General features: G+C 36.5%; 1 protein-coding gene across 15 annotated transcripts in view; it reads right to left on the bottom strand.

Moving 5' to 3' along the window:
* PER2 (period circadian regulator 2) overlaps positions 1-20,838 on the bottom strand; it is a 47,391-nt gene continuing 26,553 nt past the window's right edge. For all 15 annotated transcript variants that reach the window (XM_050712447.1, XM_035544444.2, XM_035544446.2 and 12 more), the window contains 16 exons: positions 20,642-20,784; positions 20,222-20,300; positions 17,447-17,553; positions 16,825-16,978; positions 16,339-16,447; positions 15,780-15,911; positions 14,306-14,399; positions 13,424-13,580; positions 13,223-13,341; positions 11,457-11,630; positions 10,943-11,203; positions 8,671-9,521; positions 6,007-6,193; positions 5,281-5,473; positions 3,475-3,625; positions 1-2,474 (listed from right to left, as the gene is read on the bottom strand). In XM_050712447.1, coding sequence (XP_050568404.1) covers positions 2,325-2,474; positions 3,475-3,625; positions 5,281-5,473; positions 6,007-6,193; positions 8,671-9,521; positions 10,943-11,203; positions 11,457-11,630; positions 13,223-13,341; positions 13,424-13,580; positions 14,306-14,399; positions 15,780-15,911; positions 16,339-16,447; positions 16,825-16,978; positions 17,447-17,553; positions 20,222-20,300; positions 20,642-20,784 — 3,061 coding nt within the window. In that variant the 3' untranslated portion in view covers positions 1-2,324. The remainder of the gene's footprint in view (positions 2,475-3,474; positions 3,626-5,280; positions 5,474-6,006; positions 6,194-8,670; positions 9,522-10,942; positions 11,204-11,456; positions 11,631-13,222; positions 13,342-13,423; positions 13,581-14,305; positions 14,400-15,779; positions 15,912-16,338; positions 16,448-16,824; positions 16,979-17,446; positions 17,554-20,221; positions 20,301-20,641; positions 20,785-20,838) is intronic.

Raw genomic sequence — 20,838 nt, 5'->3', positions numbered from 1 at the left:
AACAGAAAGGCAACTAAAAATATATCTGTTTTATTTACCAGTTTTCTAAAAAGCAAAGTCATAAAAATTAGTCACAAGTGGCAAAACCAAAATATATTGCACAGTGTACAGAAAACATTGTTGACATGTTGACAAAGTGTCATCACAAGTAAGTCATCTTACAACAGTTTGGAAAAATTACAGCTTCAGAATCTTATCTATAAATGGAGGCATGTAGATTTAAAGTTACAGGAAAATATTTAATACCACCCTGTAAATGCAAACACTTTAAGGATGCAAGATTAAGTCCGTAAGTAAGCACATCCACAAAATGCTCTAAATATACTTTTCTCTTCCTTTCACTAAGTTATGGTTACAAGATGGTCATCGACAAGAAGAAATGAGAACAAAAAAAGTAACAAAAACCAACAAAAAACACAACCAGAAAAAAAGCATGCTAAAGCAAAGTTCACAAAGTGGTTGAGAAGTCCCTGAAAATAATTTAATTATGATGCGCTCCTTTATATAAAGCTTTTATTTTTCCCAAACCCTGGTCCAATTAAAATTGTGTTTACTTGTAACAAAAAAAAAGGAATATGTAATATGCTGGTATAGCTGCACTGTTCCATTTATGATTAAAAACATTTAATACAATGGACTTGAACTACAACATTTTTCCAAGTTTCTCATTCAGTTTATATTTACAAATAGTAAAGTTTGACCTTGCTGAACTATTAAAGACAGGAATCAGATCACACTGGGTAGTGTTTCACACTACATTTAAGATACTTTAAGTTGTAATTCTACTTGTTTCACGAGTTCACACTCTCTGCTAACTGAAGAACCTGCCTCCTTTGAAAATTCCTTTATGACACTGTCCAATTAATAACCAATTCCTTTACACATTTCTTCCACTAAGCAAATACCAGTTGCTTCTGCATGTTTTTGGTGGTGTCAGATCGACCTTCATGTCCTCTTTGTACACAAAGTGGACTATTTTTATAGAATGAAAATAACCTTAAATCTCGATGAAATGTTATGCTACTTAAAACAAAAAAAATATGAAACACATTCCATGAAAAATATTTTAAGACAAACATATCAAAAGTTAATTGAATTTCTCCATATTTTTCATCTCCAAGACCTACAAGCTGACATCTAGCAGTGGTGCAACTAAATGTCCTTTAACTAACCAATATTAAGTTACTTTTTGTTCTCTTCCCACATCCAACATGTACAAACAGTGCAAGAACATAAAGCGAATATATTCAAGTTGATACAATCTCAGAGGCATTAAAATTAAATCCTTGACAGCAAAGGATTCCAGCCACACCAAGTTTTAGATTATGCAATTCAAACATAATGAAAGTCAACGGTATTCTCACAATCTCTTTTTATAAGAGCTATCTTGCAATTATGAAAACGTCTAATCCTTCCTTGCCATGTGCAAGCTTGATGTATGTTTGTTTAGCCAAACAGGAAAAAAAAGCCATGGCCAACCTCCCGATGGAACAAATCAAAAAGAAAGGTACAAGTTATGCCAAGTTTTGTCTAACAGTCACAGGAGCATAGGCAGTTAACCTCTGTGGTCTCAGTTTTTAAATCTTTAAGCATAAAGATTTCCCATGTATGAATTGTCAGAAATGATGCTTCAGGATAATAATCAGTTCATAGGATCGCAGTGTCCATTTAACAAAAGGCTACAGAGTAGTCAGCACTCACCTATACTTTCTTACATATCCATGTAAATATTTTAACCGAAGATCACTTTACGAAATTAGTTTAACATTCCTCTGAGACAAAAAGTGTTCCTATAGTCAAAACTACAGGAAACAAAGATGATGAATCAACTGGTACGAGAAGGGAAAGTGCGAATTGATTTTCTGGAAGGTTATTTCTTCTAGTATGCTGGACCACTTCAGATATTAAGAGCAATGCTAAAGAGCCACTAGGCAAAATGCCTAGAACAATGTATAATGCTGAATCATTACCCAAAGGAGATTTGAAGAACTGGATGTTCACAAAGGGATTTTCAGTACTCATTGACCCACTCAGCAGGCATCAATGAAAGCTTTTATAGTTCATAAAGAAATACTTGAGGCATATGAGTGCAAAATATGAGTTTTTTTTTTTTTTTTAAAAGAAAAGCTATACCATCTTCAACAATGTCCTTACTGGGAAGAGATTGCCACCATTTAAAAAGAGATTCTTTCACAAATGACTCTTAGAGCAAGAAAAACACATTTGTTTTACGAACCAGATTCATCTTGCTGGAAACAAGATTAAAACTTTTATGGATCATCACCATAATTCTGAAGCAGCTTTAAAAGCAACAGGCTCAAAGGCTATGTTTGTTCTTCACTGACGTGACTCAGAGAAACCAAGTTGTTTTCCCCACTGTCTTCAATCATTTCATTAAGGTCCATTTCGTGGATTTCCTCATCGTATGATGTATAAAAATTGCTCTGTATATTGTCCTCACAAAAAATACATTCCTAAAAAAAATATAAACATTAATAAGTCAAAGAAAAAAAGCTTTTCTAAACACTAGTCCATCTGTATGTGACCCCGGATTCCAAGGGAACCTTTAAATCTGTGCTACACCAGGTGTATACCATTCCCAACTTCTCCCACACAATCATTTTATAGCTTGTAGTAAATCAATATAGATACTTGAGAACTCTACTGTAAGCAGTTATGCCACAGATCATTTCCAATGCTGACATTTTATGTGCACTACAAATCACATTCTCCTACATTTGATTGCCAACACTGTAATAATTTGTTCACATTAGTTGCACTGCTAGGATTTCACTGCAGTTCTGTTACACTGACTTTTGAAATGCCTATGAGTAAAGAGAGCCTCTGCATTTGATAGCTGATCAGGGGAAAAAAAAGCTACAAGTGATGCACAGCTTATGGAAGCGGAATGCAGTCAGTCATTTGTACATAAAGTGAAATTCATAGATAGCCAATTAAACTGAAAGGATGCCATTTTGTTTTCCAAGCCATTAATCAACTTATCATATAATCAAGACAAGAGCTGATCCTGCAGGAAAAATTTAATACAAAAGAGGAACAGTGTATTCCCATTCACTGCATACTTTTAAGAAAGCTTAAGTTAGAAAGAAGAAAGCATAAGTTTCTATACACAAAATAGAAGTTTGTTTTTCAAGTCGTATGAGGTTTTTCTTTTTTAAAATCAGTGCAACCAGAAGTCTTATTACATACAAAATTGCAATTAGATACAAGAAAGCTAGAAATAGCAAGGACATCTCTTACACTGTATTCACCACTACATTAGCTTTCCCATTGGAAAAAAGACCTGTGATAAATTAAATCAAGCCTGAGGCCACTGCATGGAAGTCTGAAATAAACTGTTTCCCAGCATAACTGACCAAGCTTTTGCAGCAACAGGAATGGAAAACCAACACAGGCAGCCAATAATTTAAGCGTTGTTATACACACAAAAGGAACAAACTCATTTAAACTTACAGAATTAGCAACAGTTTTTGGCAGTCCACCTTGTTGGATCCATGGATGAACTTCAATGAGCTCTCTTTTCTGTTCTTCTGTAAATTTTGGCTGTAGTTTCTGCATTTGCTTTAATTTCTGCTTATCTTCTTTTAAAACTGTTTCCAAATCTCTGAAACGAAATATATTTAGAAATTGAGCTTGAACAGTTTCTGGGCTTTATGCCTATATAAGGTTAAACAAATACTAACATTTTTAAAGACTATTTTTCTTCTGGAATGTTAAGCTTACGGATCTTATATTGGAAGAAAATTAAATGTGATTATTTCAGCAGCCTTCGACACTTGCAGACAACTTTAATGTATCTCTGCTGGCTCGTTGTCTTCCCAAATCCCAGTGAAAACAGCTTTCTCAGAACTATTCAGGCAGCATCACCAGTGAAACAAAGAACCCCAGTTTCCCTCTGCTGCAGTATGTTCCAAGTTCCCCTTCACTGGGATGACAACCCAAAACAGACACTAAATACATGTATGAGATACCAGAACCAAAGAAATAAGGTATGTTTAAGAAGGCCATCAAGAACAGATTACAGTTCAGGACAAAGGAAGAGATTTAGAAAACACCGCTCTGTCAGCAGACAAAGGTCCTCCACCCCCACCCCCCACCCGCAGTGCCCCACCTTGACTAAGAAACTTAAAAACAAAAGACAACCCACACCAAACATTTACAAGCTGTACACATCTGTAAGAGATGACTACAGAAAGATTCCAAGAAACCCAATGTTAATTCTTTTCCTTACGGCACACCTAAGAACAAGTTGGCTTCTCTCATCTGTTCTTGGGCATCATGCTGTGACAACTTAACTCTTCTCATCTCAGCATCCTGTTTTATACAGGCACTATTTATTCTTTGCAAGGTTTTGCTACTCTTACAATCCACTGAAATTCCCAACTGTAGTTGTCAACTCCTCAGGCTACAAAAACTGGGTAATGCCAAGGTACTTTTAAACCCAGAGCAAAATTCTCAATTTCTGAAGATGTGTTTTCTATCTTCCCTGATCATTCCCATGCTTTTATGTTTTGAAAACTGTTTTCCCCCCTTCCAAAAGGCTTGTCTTTACTGAAGCTTTCTATTCCTTTCAAAATACCATTCACTGCTTCCAAGAAATATAAACTAGATTAAAAAAACCTGCAAACTTGTCCCCCCCCCCGTTATCTGCTCTTTTCTATTGAAACACTGAAAAATATTTTACAAAATGTTTTCTGCTAGGAATCTTACAATTTTTACCTTCTACTTCCTTATCTTATTTGAGTGGCAACATAGAACAGAATGAATAGAAGAACGAATATGTGAAAGACGACAACTTGGGGAGTGGGGTAATGCCACCAAAAAAAAAAAAATCCACCACCACAAGGCAGAGAAAACAGCATGCCACTGAAAGCGGCATTCCAAGGACAACACCGAGTACAGATCTTCCTCGCTACTGACTCTCATTAGATATAAGTATAGTTGCCCGAATCCGTTGATCTAACTTCAAGGATTTTTAGGCAGTAATTACAAATCACTAACTATGCATGAACTTAAATGTATATATGGCTAATTTCAACTTAGGTAACAGACCTAAAATACATACATATACACCTACATATGGGCCTAATCAAATAATTCTTTTTCAGCATATATTGTGTAGCATGCAGAAGATATAAAGGAAGCAAGAATTCTTCTTGACACCAAGCTAAACATTAAAACATATTTTCTTCTTTTGAGACAGTAATTCATATCTTGTACACGCAAGCATTCCGTGAAGTACTACAGCATGAGAATTACCGAGAAGGTATCTGGTAAGTCATCATAACAGTGTCATCTGTGTTTGCCATCAAAAGCCATATAGGATCCTGAAGGACATATTTAATGAAGTGCTCACTTTCTTCCATTTCTGCCTTCATTTTTGTTTTATGATGATTTTCTGAAGAGTCAATACTCCCGAAGTATTTGCTGGTATGACTAGTTTCACTACTACCTTTAAAAATAATTTTAAAGCTTCGTTATAAATTTTCAAATAACATGGATTGTTTGAATATTTTCCAAGCTAGAGTAGGTTAAAGAGAACTAAAAGTCTAAATATAACAACCATTTTATTTCATTTTTAAACAGACGAAATTCCCCTTCCCCCTTAGGTAACTGCTTTGTTTTTAAAACATGAATTTTAAAGCTAAATCTCTATTAAATCACAATAGAATAATTAATTTAAACTAAAAAAAGTCTGAAGTGAAACACCAAGGAATACGTTTCCCTTCATTACTCCATCATACCTATGCAAAATTTTACTGGCTATTTTACATATGCAAAAACTTCAGAAGTTTTATACTGTAAACCAAGCATAGTAGAAAAACCATCACGTGATGTGATAAAAGAAATCAGGAATAAATTGTGCAATGAGGATTAAAGACAGGAAAGATTTTTCCCATAAAGCACTCAATGTTCACGTTATGTTTGTAGTGCATCATGCCCCAACTCTTCTAAAATGTCAGGAGTATTCATTGCCAGTGTTACCTGTTCTGCTCCCTGACATGTCACAGCCATTAGAACCAGACCCTAGAGATTCAGCAGCTGCAGATACACCGCTCCCTGACGAAGCTGAGCCAGTGCCTGAACATGCATCTTCTTGAAGTAAAATGTCAAGCAGGACACTGGACATGGAGAGTGCATCGCTATTTTGAGCATCCATTGGAGATTCAGCCTGGTGACAGGAAATGGAGGGAAACAAAAACACAAAAAGCAAATAAAATTAAGGCTATTTCATTGCTAATTGCTTACATTTAGTATGAATACACTTCGCTTCATAATCTCATATGTTTAGTTATTCAAAGACAGACAACAATCGGTAACATATGCCAAGACCAACTGAGGAATAATGAAGGGGACTGGTTGGCTGACATGTGGTCCCTTCCAGAAGATAGATATTTCAATACAATTTCTCTTTAAAAAAATGAAAACTCACTGTTTAATAAGGAAGGCATCTGGTACTCAGTTTTGACAGCCCCTACTGTCCTGGACTACTCAAAATTCAGCCAAATCCGCTAAGACATACTAGCGGTTGGTTGCTCCTACTATAATCTACCTCAAATATTTGCATGAACAGTCCTTCACTTATTACTCTCAATACATCATGAAAAGGTAGTTGTTCCCAGACGCAAGCTTCCTAAGACAATTTGTATGTTTAAGGGAAAGAGCATCAACTATACTGATGTTTTTTTTTTTTTAAGCAAGCAGTTACAGCACTGCCCCACTTACCCCAATTTTATGGAATACCCACACATTACCCCACTTTTATGGAATATTCAAAGTTAATGTTGACAAAGAATTTAGCAAAATACATACCAGCAGTGAGAACTAGCTTCAGCTATATCCTTAATGCTTTCCTGAACAAATGTCTGTCTTGCCCTCATGTTCAAGTGATAAGAAATTAAGAAAGTAACACTTTCCAGGTTTCTAAAGAATGGGAACTAGCCTTTCGAGGAAATTCAAAAGAATGTACCACCAAAATTATTAGTATTATTTTGTTACCAAGCTTCTTTTAATCCAGTAGTGGCATCTGAGAGCATGCTGTAAACTACAGACTGTCACAGAAGCACTTTGTTACCAAAGCACGAGTCAGAAGTGCTTATCACTAAGCTTTCAGAGATGTCATATAGCAAACAGAATACTTCAGTCCACAATAAGGCACTGGATGCATATATCACTGAGAAATTTCTCAGAAAATGGCATTTGCATGATTTGTATGATACAAAACATTGTTTTCGTTTAAAAAAATATTTGTTCTCAAGATCATGATACAGCAAGCACTCAATAACAGAAAGTAGTAAGTTTTTATGCTCTGTCAATCAAGTTTGGAAGTTCCACTGGAAAACACAAACTCCATTTCTCTCTGTTCTCCCGCTATTCATCCCCATTAAGAATCAATATCAAGAATATTAGGTAAAATAAATCATCTAGAAACCAACCACAGAAAGAAGTTAAACGCAGAGATCTAAATGGAAGATGTGAATGTTCTTCAGTGGGGTGAACAAGCACGTTCATAAGTTTTTCCTTCTTTCTCCTTTACAATTTCTAGTGTAGGTACATGCTTATGACTCAGACTACACAGCAAAGTCATCTAATCTGTTAGCATCAACACTAATGATGCTTTTGACTAATTGCTGCAGTTTAGATCTCAGGCATGCCTATAAATAAAGCCTTCCAACACCTGCTTTCCTTTATCAGCAGTGAACCAAGTTCTACTCTGTAACTATGTTATCACATGCAGTGAACAGCTGTAAACCACAAGCAGAAAAGCAGAAGGGAGGAAGGAGGCACTCCAAAAGGTTTCGGTTGCATCCCAGTGACTTCATTAAAAAGATACCCTGTGGAATCTTTAGACAACACTAATTAATTAGTCCACATCATCACCGTTATAGAAACCTTTACAGACAGTACTCCATCTGAGGTTTCCATATGACTATGTTAAACTGATCCATCAAATTTAAACAAGACGGGAAAAAAGCTGAAGTTACCGAATAGCTTAGTACAGCTTTAGAACCCTAGGTAAAACAAAGGAATTACTAGTATCTGCAAGCAACAATTCATTGGTTCTTTACTTTGCCTAGCTGTTTGTAAACAAGAGGTGATTTTATTTACATTAGCTTCTTTCAAAACCAGTTACAGATCATTTCCCCCCTTCACACAAATTCACTAGCCCAAAACTTTGTTAAACACTAAAAAAATAAAGTGCACAAATGATTTGAAGTATATTTCAAATAATATTTCAAATGACTTCCAATTGGCATATTTGTATTCATATTAAAAAATAACAACTATTTTAGGATTCATTTCCAAGTTTCTCGTGTAACTTTAGGAAAACAACATTGTTTTAATTTTTAAAGGTTAACATTATTCTAATGATTGGATCTCACTTTTAATTCAATCTGCTGAAATTCAAGCTTACTAACTACAATTGTGAGTCCATCTCTGGGGATTATAGACTGATTACTATCATTAAAAAATAAGGACCACAAAGTGATAGTTTTGAAAACAATGTACCAGAGACAAGGAAACAGAAGAAGGAAAAAAGAATCATTTTTAGGCATCTGTACATATTAACAACCTCAGATATGTTCAGAGCACCAAGACTTTGAAAGAAGAAAACAAAACCCACCATAAACCCATCAGCATACTTACTGGTAGGGATCCCTTTCCACTGCAGTCATCAGTTGTCACAATTTTGCTGCCTATGGCTCCTTCCTCATTTAAAGCTCCATGCAAACCCGCAGGAGCTCCACTTTCCACAGTTTTTGTGGTTTCCTCTAGTTGCAGAAGATTCAGAGGAGAACTACACCTTGACTGGAATAAAGGTGGAGAAGCCTGGTCTTGAGCACCCACTGACTGTGGAGTGCAAGAACGGGATGGCTCATTTCGTGTCTCTGTGGCAGGAACCTTTTCACTTTCTGCTGGTGCATTATAATGGAATGGTTGTGTTGGAAAAAATGCCTGTTGCGGGAAAGGGCTGGGAGTACTGAATGGTGTCTGTGCTGGAAATACTGTCTGTGAAGAGAAAGGAGATGGGGTAGGAAAGTTGGCTTGGCTGTGGTAAAGCGTTTGAGGTAAGCTACTGTTCATCTCTGGGTACACGTAGTTGGGGAGCACAAGAGCTACGACGGGTGTCATGAGGGGGGCAGAGAACTGGGATGGTTGCATAGGGCAAGTATTTCCAGAGTCTGGCAACTGATTAAAACTAGAGAGTGAAGTCTCAGGAGCTGGTGGCACAGTCCCTGCTGCTGGAAAAACAGGAAGGGGATATGCAGGCATAACGGTGGGAAAAGACATGGCTGAATAGCTTGCTTGTGAAGTGTCTGACGGTGACCAAGCAGTAGTATTTAAGCCTTGAAGAGGAAACCGATGGGGAAATTTAGTTCCAGAAGTTGTACTGTCTGAAGATTCCTGTGGTTTAATGCGTTTTGACTTCCTGTTTTTTCCACTTTTCTTCCAAGGCTGATCCATTCCAGAAGTGCCATTTCTTTGTCCACGACCACCTGAAGGAAAAAAGCCTGCATCAGGAAGCGTCCCACTGGAAATCTTAGAGATTCTCTGTGGTTTGGCATCCCAAAAAGTTGCTCAAAATTGTAGTTCTTTGTAGTTCTGGACTTAGTTTACCCAAATGGAAGGATCTGGGAACAGATCAGGCTCACTCTTTTACCTCTAGCACAAGAGCTGAGCACACTGGGCAAGGTAAATCATGCTGACACACCATGGGGGAAATAAAAAAAGAAAGAATAGCAGTGCATCAGTTGAGGCTCAAACATGTCACCCAATCAATACAAAGGAGCCACTCCAATCACTTCAGCAATTCAATGAAAGCAGTAGAAGAGAACTGAAAGCACTTCTAGAGAGTTACGGTCACACAGGTCTGTAACTAAGAAGGTGACGAAAAAGTGGCACAGAAGAGAAAGTACACACAAAATATTTTTCTAAGGGGAAAGAACATGCTACCTTTACAAACCTTAGGAAGAAAAGCATGGAACCAACCTTATTTTAGAAGCCTGCACCGAGCAACTCTTCCCTAGGCGAAGGCTATCAGTTCTCTCATTACAGAGATGAGGAAATCCATAAAGTATCTTTTATATCTAAACATTTAAATATCTAAAAGCTGCACAAGCTTTAAGTTTGTCTAAAGCTTACTTAGACCGTCTGAAAGTTTAGCAAGAATAAAGAACACAGGACTAAGTTGTTCCAGAGAAGGTTTCCTATGTCAAGGACTTGCATAACTATTTATATCAAAACAAAGATAAGAAAAGAATCATGGGGGAGGAAAAAAAACAAAAACAAACAAATGCTCAGCAGTATCTGACTTCAGTTCTAAGTCAGGACTGAAATGGAAACAGAGTCAGGTCAGTATCAAGCTCTTCTAAAAATGCCATCCTGAGTTCCTAGCCCTAACAAAACTAGTCTCACTATTACAGCTAGTCTGTTCCATTTCCATCTGCCGCTGATCACATTATTAGCTTAATGGCAACCAACCAGACTGTTTCACCTATGACATGATATTGCAACGGGAGAAACTGGATGTAAACCAAAGAGGCTGGAAAAAAAAAGATAGAAAGGCAGAAGGAAATGAGCAGCAAGAGAATAAAGAAAATACAAGCACAAACACAGGAAGGAAAACATTCTAAAGTGTGTCTTTTTGTCCCTTGAAAGTAAATGCATAACAGTAGTAATATAATGAATAGATAACTAAACATAAGTTACTGAAGCGTAAGTTAAGAGCAGAATATAGCTTCTAATATAATCTTCAAAGCAAGACTGTCACCAGAATTTCTCTATGGACTTAAACATAGTACAGAACTGTCACTATTCCTTGTGGTTCCACAATACAGCTAAAAATGCAAGCATCATCTCAACAGGATTCACTGCCTATATAAAGGCTACTTTTTAATCGTGAGAAGTATTGCCATACCACGTTCAGCAGGCCGTCCTTTGGGTTTATCTTGTAAGTAGTAATTGCAGTGGGACTGAAAAATATTAAATCTCTTTACTTCTTTGAACTTGTTCAAAAAGCTCTGCTCTTCTTTTTGTGTATGCACTGCAAGGACTTCCTTTGTAAGTCCCAGTTTTTTAAATGACTCCTTTTCCTGATTTACATGCACAGAGCTGGATGGAGGTGCAAGAAGTTGGCTATCTAGGAGTTCTGCTCCACTCGGACCATCTTCTATCATTTCTACAGAAACAGAAGGGAAAAAACAACCTTGATAAAGAAAAGCTCTGGAAATTCACTTTAAGCTATTATAATTTGTACTAATTTCTCAGTAAGTTTAAGATACAAATTCTGTTTCTGTTTATTCCATTTCCCTAAGAACATCTTAGATATAAGAAAATGTAAGTCACAAGTAGGTTCTACGTGTTCCAGTGTTTGAAGTTTAAACTTATGAGCAATCACCTTTTTGGAGATGACATACTAGCAAAAATCATACCTAATTCAGGTTGTGTTTTTTTGTCTCCAACATGAACAATGGTACTACTGTAGCTGCACTGACTTGTGAGTGATACAACGCTTTCAGGCTTGCCAGGTAAAGCCAAAGAAGTTAAGTGAGCACCAACTACTGGGGGACTACTTGATTTGCCAGATGCCTTCAACACAGTAGGGCCTATTTAAAAAGAAAAAAATACATGTATTTATACATTGCAAATAAGTACTATGTTGCTATGGCTGCAGAACAGCTGAGACTGAACTGTGCTTGACAAAACACAAAATGAGCATTTTACTTGATTTCACAGAATCCACCAAGAATGTTTTAGGAATAGGATGACTTCTGAGCAACCAAATCCCATCCTCTACTTTCACGCAGACAAACCAAATCTTGTCAGGGAAGGACTTCTTGATCTTTCCTGGGCTTTATCCATCTCTGATGGTATGACTTTGGAAGTTTCAACCCTCCTCCAGCCTAAGATTATGTCCCTCCCAGCTCCCATCTTGTTCTATACTAATCTCTCATTACCTGGTAATTAGCCAGCAGATGCTAAGCTTTGCTCTGAATATCTGCCTACTTAAGTTTTCTCACCTGAAAACTATAAACAGTAATCCAGCACATCATACCAATGCCTCAAAACAGCATCAAAACATTCCTTCTTTAGTACAAATACTGAGTGTAACTTACATTGTAAGACCTAAAGTTTGCCTTTTTCTTGACTAGCGTATGCTAGTGACTTGGTCATTTGCAATCATCAGCACACCAAGAAGCTAGTGAACCTACATCCTTTCCTACCAACTAGGGCTGCAAAGACTCCAGATGACAGCAGAAACTGCATTCTTAACCGCATGATGCGAGTTCCACTGCTTCTTCCTCTCTACTTCAAGGCCCTTCAATTCCTTCTAAAGGATACTTTGTTCCTCTGTATACCGATTATATCTTCCAACTGTATTCTAAAAACTACGTTAGAATTTTTCTTCAAGCTTATCAATATTTCCTTTTGATATAATAATTCCCAAGACCAATTTTTAAGAAACTCTGCTAGTCAGCCCCTTCCAGCCTCATATAATGAGGAGGCTAAATCAACAAGTAGCTTGTTTATGTGTACTTCTCTACTAATCTCTCAATTCTTGTACTAACCAACCAGTTGCCTTTTCCACTTTAGCTCCCCATCCAGACATGGACCATATCAAATGTTACAACTAAGTCCTAACAAATGAACTTACGTTTTCTTCGGCAGACTTTGTAGGTACCTATCCTCAGTAATCCCCATTGTTATTCCATGGCTGGACAATTCCTTTCAAATGAGTTCTTACACCTCACACAGCACTGAGAAAAGCATTTTACCCCTTTTATCCCTTTTTAAAAAATTCCCACAGAGAAGAAACAGAAGTGAAATATGCACAGTTAAAAAAACAGAATTCTTGCTGCAATTAATCAGCAGACAGGGTCTTCAGCTGGTTGTTCCTAGAAGTACTGACTGTGAAATGAAGTTTTCACATGTGGTAATGATTCAAGCCCTAAAACTGCAAATCCTGATGTATTTGGTGTAGTATAAACAGGCTTACTACATCTACAGTCAGATGTGATATTCAATTAACTAAGTATTTTAATTCTAGGGAAAACTTTTAACATTAAAGTTAGATTATCAACACGTAATGTTAAGAAAATGGCTAAGGTCATCCCTAAGCTACACCTGTCGTTATTTTGACAAGAAGTAACATTCAACTGGCTGCTAGCAAAAAACTGAAGTTGTAACATAGAGATACCTCCCAAGGGTTGTATAGCATTGACAGCTGCTTTTTGTTCATGAACGCCAGAATTCACACTTGAAGAAGGTTCACATTTTCTTTTTGCTGTACCAGGCACATTACAACTCTCCAAGTATCTAAAATAAAAGGATTTAGCAATATTAGATATGCAGGTCTTAAGTCTACAGATCAATGGTAATTTACACAGTGGTTCCTTACCTGATGACACTGTCCAAACAGCTAATCTGTTGATAAGAATACACAGGTTGCTCCTTCCAAGCCAATTCTTCAGTAGCCACATTTTTAGGAGCAGCTGTGACTGTAGTATCCTTTCCTATCACATCTTTCACTTGACCACCAGGACCACTTTGTTTTTCTGTTAAGAGATAGTTATTATGCAATCACAGCATTAATCCTTGGAATTTCCCCTAAAACATCAGTAAAACAGTAAGAAATACATATAAATGAGAACTTAGTAATAAGTCAGAACTTAACCATTGCAAAGCAGTAAGAAGTTTGTGACCTAGTAGGTTAATATTGTGTAAATACCCTCCCTGTTCTTACGGGTTCTTAGAGGTCTGAAGTTTAGTTCAGCTGATGGATCGAAAGGGAACAGACAATACATACAGAAGAACAGAGATCATTATAGATGAAACACACTCAGTATGAGGACAACACTAGTGCAAAAATAGTTACTGTTTGTGTTTACAAGATTTAAACCTGATCAGGAAGGTTTTTATTTATCAACTTAAAAATTCCTGAAGTTACGTGCAAAAAGGGAAGACAACATCCATAACTTTTTCCTCTACCTAACAGAAAAAACATATTTGACTGGTAGAACAAGAGGAACTACAGTTAAGGTACTTCAAAACAACAGCTCTAGTACATGCCTTAACCATATGTTATGTCACTGTCAATTCAGACAGCTGAGTCGCATGTTTTCCAGAACACAGTGCAGAGACTAAGGACAATATAATACATAAACCCAGCACTTTTATCAATTAAATCTCATTAGAGTGAAGTTAGAAAAGCCCCTACTCTCACATTACACCACATACCATCGCAATAAACTAACACTTAGTTAACTTGCTAGCGTCTTACCTGCAAAAGGCTCTCTCTTATGTTCCAGTTTTGTTTTACTGTCGGTGAAAATACGTTGTCCTTTATTTTTGACCTTCCGGGCATCTTGACCAATCTGAAAGCAGGTCATTAAAAACAGTTATTATGAAATTGCTTCATGCATAGCAATTCCTCAGTAAGGCGAAATCTAACCTTAGTTAACTTCTACTTTACAGTTAGTCTGATCATGAGAGAAGTCCTGATGTATAGGATTTTATTGAGCATAAGCGGAATTTTAGGAACTAGAGAGCAAAAACGTAAAATAGTTTCTTATATACAATTACTCTGTATTTTGTTTCATATGGTTGAATGATTTTGATAGGACAATATAAAGAAACAGTACAAGTAAGACTTCAGAAGAAAACAGTATCACTTGGTATATAAAATATTAATGCAAAGACACAACTTCTTGCAGTAGAAGTTTAATCAGGCACTGACAGGATGTTACAACATTATGCTATAGTAGTCGTAACTGTCTGTAGAAACAGTAGGGGAGAGAGAAGTATTTATTCCCCTCAAAATAGGAGGCCTCTTTTTCTACAAAGCTCTGAAATGTAGCAATTCATCTGTGAAACAAAAATTCCAGAAGCTTCACCTGCTCAAGATGCTAGTGTTTAAGAACTGAAAGCCAGCAAAAGTGACCACCTTGGCAAGCACAGCAGTCTGCCATGCCTGATCATAGAAACATAAATCAAGTTCAGGAGATTCAGCCTATGAACAATATAATTAAGTAAAGGAAAAAATTAGCTTTCAGAAATCAAACACAGCATTTGGGAAGACTAACAGAAATGCCAAAAAGACTTTAGAAGATAGTGCAGTTCCTTTGACTGCATCCACATTCAGTGTTTACTTTGCCTATGGAATAGTTCTGATAAATGTAGGCACAAATTTAACTCTGCTGTTTTGTTCAGACTAATTACATTTAAAAAAGCTACATCTCTACTATCTACATCCAGCTACTATCAACTGGATGAAACACTGACCTGTAAAGTTAAATGTTAAGCAAAAAAATAAATTCTCATTCTATATTATTCGACATTTTTGCAGCATAAAACCGTTACCACTGCATTTTATCTTTGTAGTTTCTCTTGGGAAAACAAGAGGTACAGACTTTCACCTCCCAAAAGAAGTTGTTTTCAAATATCCAGTTGTTTTTCCCAGAACAAGCATATAACAAAATAGGTATTAGGATATGTTAACACACTGCCCAGGTTTAATTTTTTTTTTTTTTTATACACACTTACTTTCATACCTACAACTGTGCTTCAGTACCCTGAGACTTCATTTATACCAGCAATGTTTAATACGGAAAAAGCTTTCTGTCGGAAATAAACAAATGACGACTTTCTCCTTATACCTCCTCTCATCTCTAATTTGAGAGAGTTATGCTAAAAAAAGTTAGAAAGCCACTTAGAAGTTTTGTATCTCATACTTGAATAAAAAAGTAAAAACCTACTGTTTTATCCTTTTGAGTGTCTTCATTATTATTTCCTGTGCTGTCACTGGAGGATGCCACACTCATTAAGTGCTCATGTGAGCCATTGCTACCTAGACTTCCATAGCCACTGGATCCGCTGTTGTGTACAGGCTGTTAAAAACAACAGTATATATGTGTGTATATATATATATAAAAATATACACACACACACACACGTATTTGCACACCGGCTTTCAACACAAATGAAATCATTACCAATGATTTGTGAGATGAAATTACTAATTCATTACCAATGAAATGTGAGATGAAAAAGGATTTTTTTGGGGGTGGGGAGTTTTGTGGGGTATTTGTTTGTTTTCTGTGTGAAGATTCCATAGCTGCACAAAATCCATAAAACACCAACTGGAGCTTTAACACACTTCAGTAAGTCATGTCTGGTAATCATGAGTATAAATAATTTCCAGGATTGCAGACAAATCCCAGTACAGTAGAACATAGCTATACAAAATTCACACGAAGGTAAATGCCCTTTCTTCAGTGGGAAATCAGAAGTGTGTCATTAAAGCAGATGCTGTACCTGCAATAGCAGCCGATATATTTGCTCTGTGATTTCCTGAACACTAGGGTGAAGGATTCTGTCCTCTGTATAGTTGGGAGCAGCAAAGACATCTTCATTTAAGGGACCCCTGTATAAACCAAACATAGGCCAGTCCATTACAAACTCAAGTACTTCAGTTGCAGAGCACACCTTCAATTTACCATCACTATATAAGGATCTCTATACATTCTATTATACCTATGATGTTTGAATCTCACAAGACATATCCTTACTCACTTTGTGTACGACTCTCCTTAAGCAACTCTTGACAGTACTGACCAAGTTTGAAGTATGTCAAGTTTCCTTTGCTTAAAGCAGTTACTGTATCACCAAACACAAATGTAAAAAGGAAACAATTTGCATTATTCCTGCCCCCTCACCCTGTAAATCCCTTAAATCCTTTTAAGAATCACCTTATGATTCCAAGGAAAAAGAAAATTTAAAAACAACTGTTTATTGACTTACGTCCTAACTTTGTGTCTTCCAATGATAAATGAAACTTTTCGACTCCAAGGATTGATGAAACTGGACCAGCTAGTGTCCATGGTTATATAATCTCCATTTCTAGTGCAAAACCTGATTGGTGAATAGTCAAAAGGCTGTCCTCCATACTGAAGAACTGTAATGAATGATTTAAAAAGTCAGTTTAATATTTACACTGTTCTACTTAACGATTCAGAGTTGTCACAGTGATTGAAGAGAGAGCTGTACATTTCCATAGATTAACAAATTAACTTGGCCTGAATGTCTTTCTTCTCTTTGACTATTTACAAAATAACACAGACTACCATTTAAAATATGACAAATTCTATCATTGCATTCTCAGCACAATTTTGTTTATGTATGAAATATTCAAGTACAGTCAATTTGTTTACAGCAGACATGCTTCACCTCATTTTCACCAAACATGAAATTGAGTGATTTCTTACTTTCATCAATTTACATTAAGAATCAAGTTGTAAAGGAATACTTCAATATTTAATTACTTGCAGAAATTTTTTCACCTCCTACTTGCTGAGGTCTTTGTAGCTGTTACTATTTACTTTTAGAAATAGAGTATTTTTGCCACAGAAAAGAGACCACATACTTTTCTTGTGAATTGCTAGCATTAAGGGTCTGTCATTTGGGTGAAGATGCACCAAGACTGGTGTTCCTATTAAGTCCTGAGGTAGGTATCCCAATAGAGGTACCGCTCTGGGGAAAGAAAAATAAAGACTTTTTTTTAATTAAATCAAGCAGAATAAAAGTATACTTCAAATGAAAGCACTTAAAAAAATAAGTTTTACTTGCTTTTTCCTAGAAAAAGAATGAACAATTTTAAATTTAAATTTGGGGTGCCATACCAGTACCAGCTTAATAGCAGTACCCCTCTTCGAGCAAGGCATTGTTTTTTGTTTTGGTTGTTTTGTAGTATTACTGAGCAAAGCGTTTAGAAATCTGCTACAGCAGGTCTCCTGTATTTTCTTATGCTGCCTAGGCTCTACAGGATGAGTACCCTGAATTTAAAAAAACATTAATAAAGTTTAATCTTATACAACTCTCACGAAAGCAAATAGCCCTGATCTACGGGCTGCAAGCCAATGCTAAGGTTCACACAGGATTTCTGTAGCTAAACTAGCAACTGGTAGCTGACTAGTGATCAAGAAAACTTTCTCACAGGCAGGTTAAGAGTTTAACTCAAAGGAGCTGCAAAGAAGCAAGCTTATTGATTAGAATAAAAAAATAAAAGTAATATTCCTGAATTCCTGCACAGTAACCTCTTCTAATGACATGAGGAACTAGTTTATGTGATGAAATCACCTTAAGCGATCATTTAAAGCATTAAGGAAAAAGAATGAAAGTTCATGAATGTCATTTTGTACCTTATCCTGAAAGCTAACCTCCAAAAATATGCTTTGGTAAATATAAAATACATCAAGTCACTACTACTCAGTAACATTTAAGAAGCTGCCACACACCAAGTCACTTTGTAAACTCACAGTGATGCATACCCTTCCCCTGCCCCAGTTGCTGATGAAGGCCTGGGGAGCAGTACGATGTTCAGCTATCTGAATGCCTTTAATGAAGAACTTAACCCTAGTGCACAACAGACAAAACTGCATTGTATTGGAACTCACAAACATTATGGAACAAATGCCTTCGACACTGCACTTTCAAACCCACTGAAATTAGATCAGTTCCACAAAAGAGATGACATACCCTTCTGGTAAAGAGGCTGAGATATTCAGAGAAAAACAAGGAGAGCAACTTATGCCTTGTTAGTTAACTAATTGCTTCAGTAATAAGACTTAAAAGCTTGTGAATGATCTACAGCAACAACTTCAAAAAGCTGGAACTGGCATGACAGCTCATACCAAATACTACCATTTTGAAACAATGACAATTAAAAACACTGCCAAGGTCAAAGCAGCAAAAAAAAGTTATACGGCTAAAGGAGTTGAAAATACCTATCAACTCAAAATGACTTCAATTAGAAAGGACTTCCTCAAAATAAAGTTGTTCCTCAAATAAAGTTGTAAAAAGAAGTAAACATGTTTTTGTTGTTGTTCTTTCTTTGCTTTGTTCCTATTCTTTGCTACCTGTTTTATGAAAACCTGTGCTGGAACAGAGAGCACTTACTCTCTTAGGGCATCAAATTTTAAACTTTTATTTATTGCTTTAGTTATAAAGAAGCAAATTCAGTCACTTCAATGCATAAAAACTACACGTTTTTAGACCAATATGAAGGTCAGTGGAAGAGTCAAGGATCTAGATTGTAAGACCTATAATTAGAGAGATTGAGCTGGGCTTGCTTGTCAGATGAATAGGAAGCTAAAGAATGATCCAGTAGCTTCTAGGAATGAGGGATTTATCTCAGAATTCAGATGCTATTATTGTAGCCAACTTAGTTTTCACTAAGGAGAAAAAAATTAAAATCCTACACATCATGTATCAAAAACCATCACGAATACAATCTGACATAAAACAAGGGAAATAAAATAGCAGGAAAAGGAAGCCTCCATTTTCAGCTCAGTAACAAGCTAATTCTCAAAGTCCTTCAAAGTATTATGATATTTCAAAGTACAACCCTGTCCTTAAGAGCTTTATAATAACTACTCCTATTTAGCCTATGTCCCCAACTCTTTTTGAAGGAATATCTTCCGTTCTTTTCATAGACCTCAAGTTTCCATCACTTAAACATCCTCTGACAGGTCATAGGCAAAAGCAGTCCCAAAGACTCAGGGAAAGCCTGGTTTGCACCTTAGTTTCTGAACCTCTTTTTATGCCTTGATATCACAGGCACCTTATTTGGCTCTGCTCTGAAACATGGGTAGTTTCATATGCACTAACACTAATCAGCTTCCATGACTGTCAATGCAACATGAAACCTTCAGCCAGCAGAATCTGAACAATTTCATCTCTGAACACAGAATGTTTTTTTAACATGATGTTCTAATGTTATATTTAAAAGACACGCCTCTAACTGTACCTTGGCCAGCAGAAAGTGACAGCAGAATATTGTTTGCTAATAGTTTGAGCAGACTTAAATAAAAATAGAAGTCTCAGATGGGTCACGCTTGCTGGCATAGGAGTATTCCTGGCAGTGGGTTTCACTGACTGAATTTATATCCAGGTTTGCCCCAGACAGAAGTAAAATAGAAGAACAAGTTGTTAGCAGTCAAACAGTTTTCCACTTCAAGTGTGAAAATGCATTACAGTGTGGTCTTAATGAAAACTGGGAGATGTACCTTTCCTGAGTTAAACAACTTATTGGTAGTTACACAAAATTTTAACCCAGTTATTAAGCCCTGTACAGTAAACTGAAAAGTTACTGGACAGGTTGCTTATCACTACATGTGAAAACTAGTATTTAGTAATTTACCTCTCGTCTACATCCTGGAACAAACAGGTTGGTGTGTGTGTAGTTGTAAAAATTCTTTTGTCAGGAGGAATTCTGGGTGCTGAAAGAAAAAAAAGCAGATTAAAAAGTATTTTTTTGCATACATACAGTAGTTCAAGCTGCAAGTTTCAATTAAATGCTGAGTGAAGTCTAAAAGTTTGCATAAGAGCACGTAGAAAAGCAGCTTGCTAGCTCACAGACTATCAGCAAGGGCAGAGAACCAAATCAGTTATCTTGCACTTTAATAAAACGTGAGATCACTGACAGTACTCGTGCAAGTTAGCTTTCTTAAACTGAAATTCAGTTGTTAAACTGACAAACTGCATAGAAATTCCTGTAGTAAAACAGAACAGTTCTTAATTTCATGAAACCAAATTACTCTTTGTCCACTGAAAGGATTACCTTCGTAACCAGAATGCACTTTTTCTGCAAGCAACACACAGCAAAGCTGGTCTTCTGCTACCTCCGGATCTTGTACTTTGATAAGGTAAGGAGTCATCCGAAACGGGTGATAGCAAATCTCGTTTTCACGCTCCTTCCCTGCACTAATAATTGAACAGAGTTAATTATTTCAACAGATTCATCTCACACTAATTTTT

This window comes from Cygnus atratus, chromosome 9, assembly GCF_013377495.2.
Source record: "Cygnus atratus isolate AKBS03 ecotype Queensland, Australia chromosome 9, CAtr_DNAZoo_HiC_assembly, whole genome shotgun sequence".
In the NCBI taxonomy this organism is placed as follows: domain Eukaryota; kingdom Metazoa; phylum Chordata; class Aves; order Anseriformes; family Anatidae; genus Cygnus; species Cygnus atratus.
Note: the sequence above shows the minus strand (reverse complement) of the source record. Positions and strands in the feature narration are given on the sequence as shown.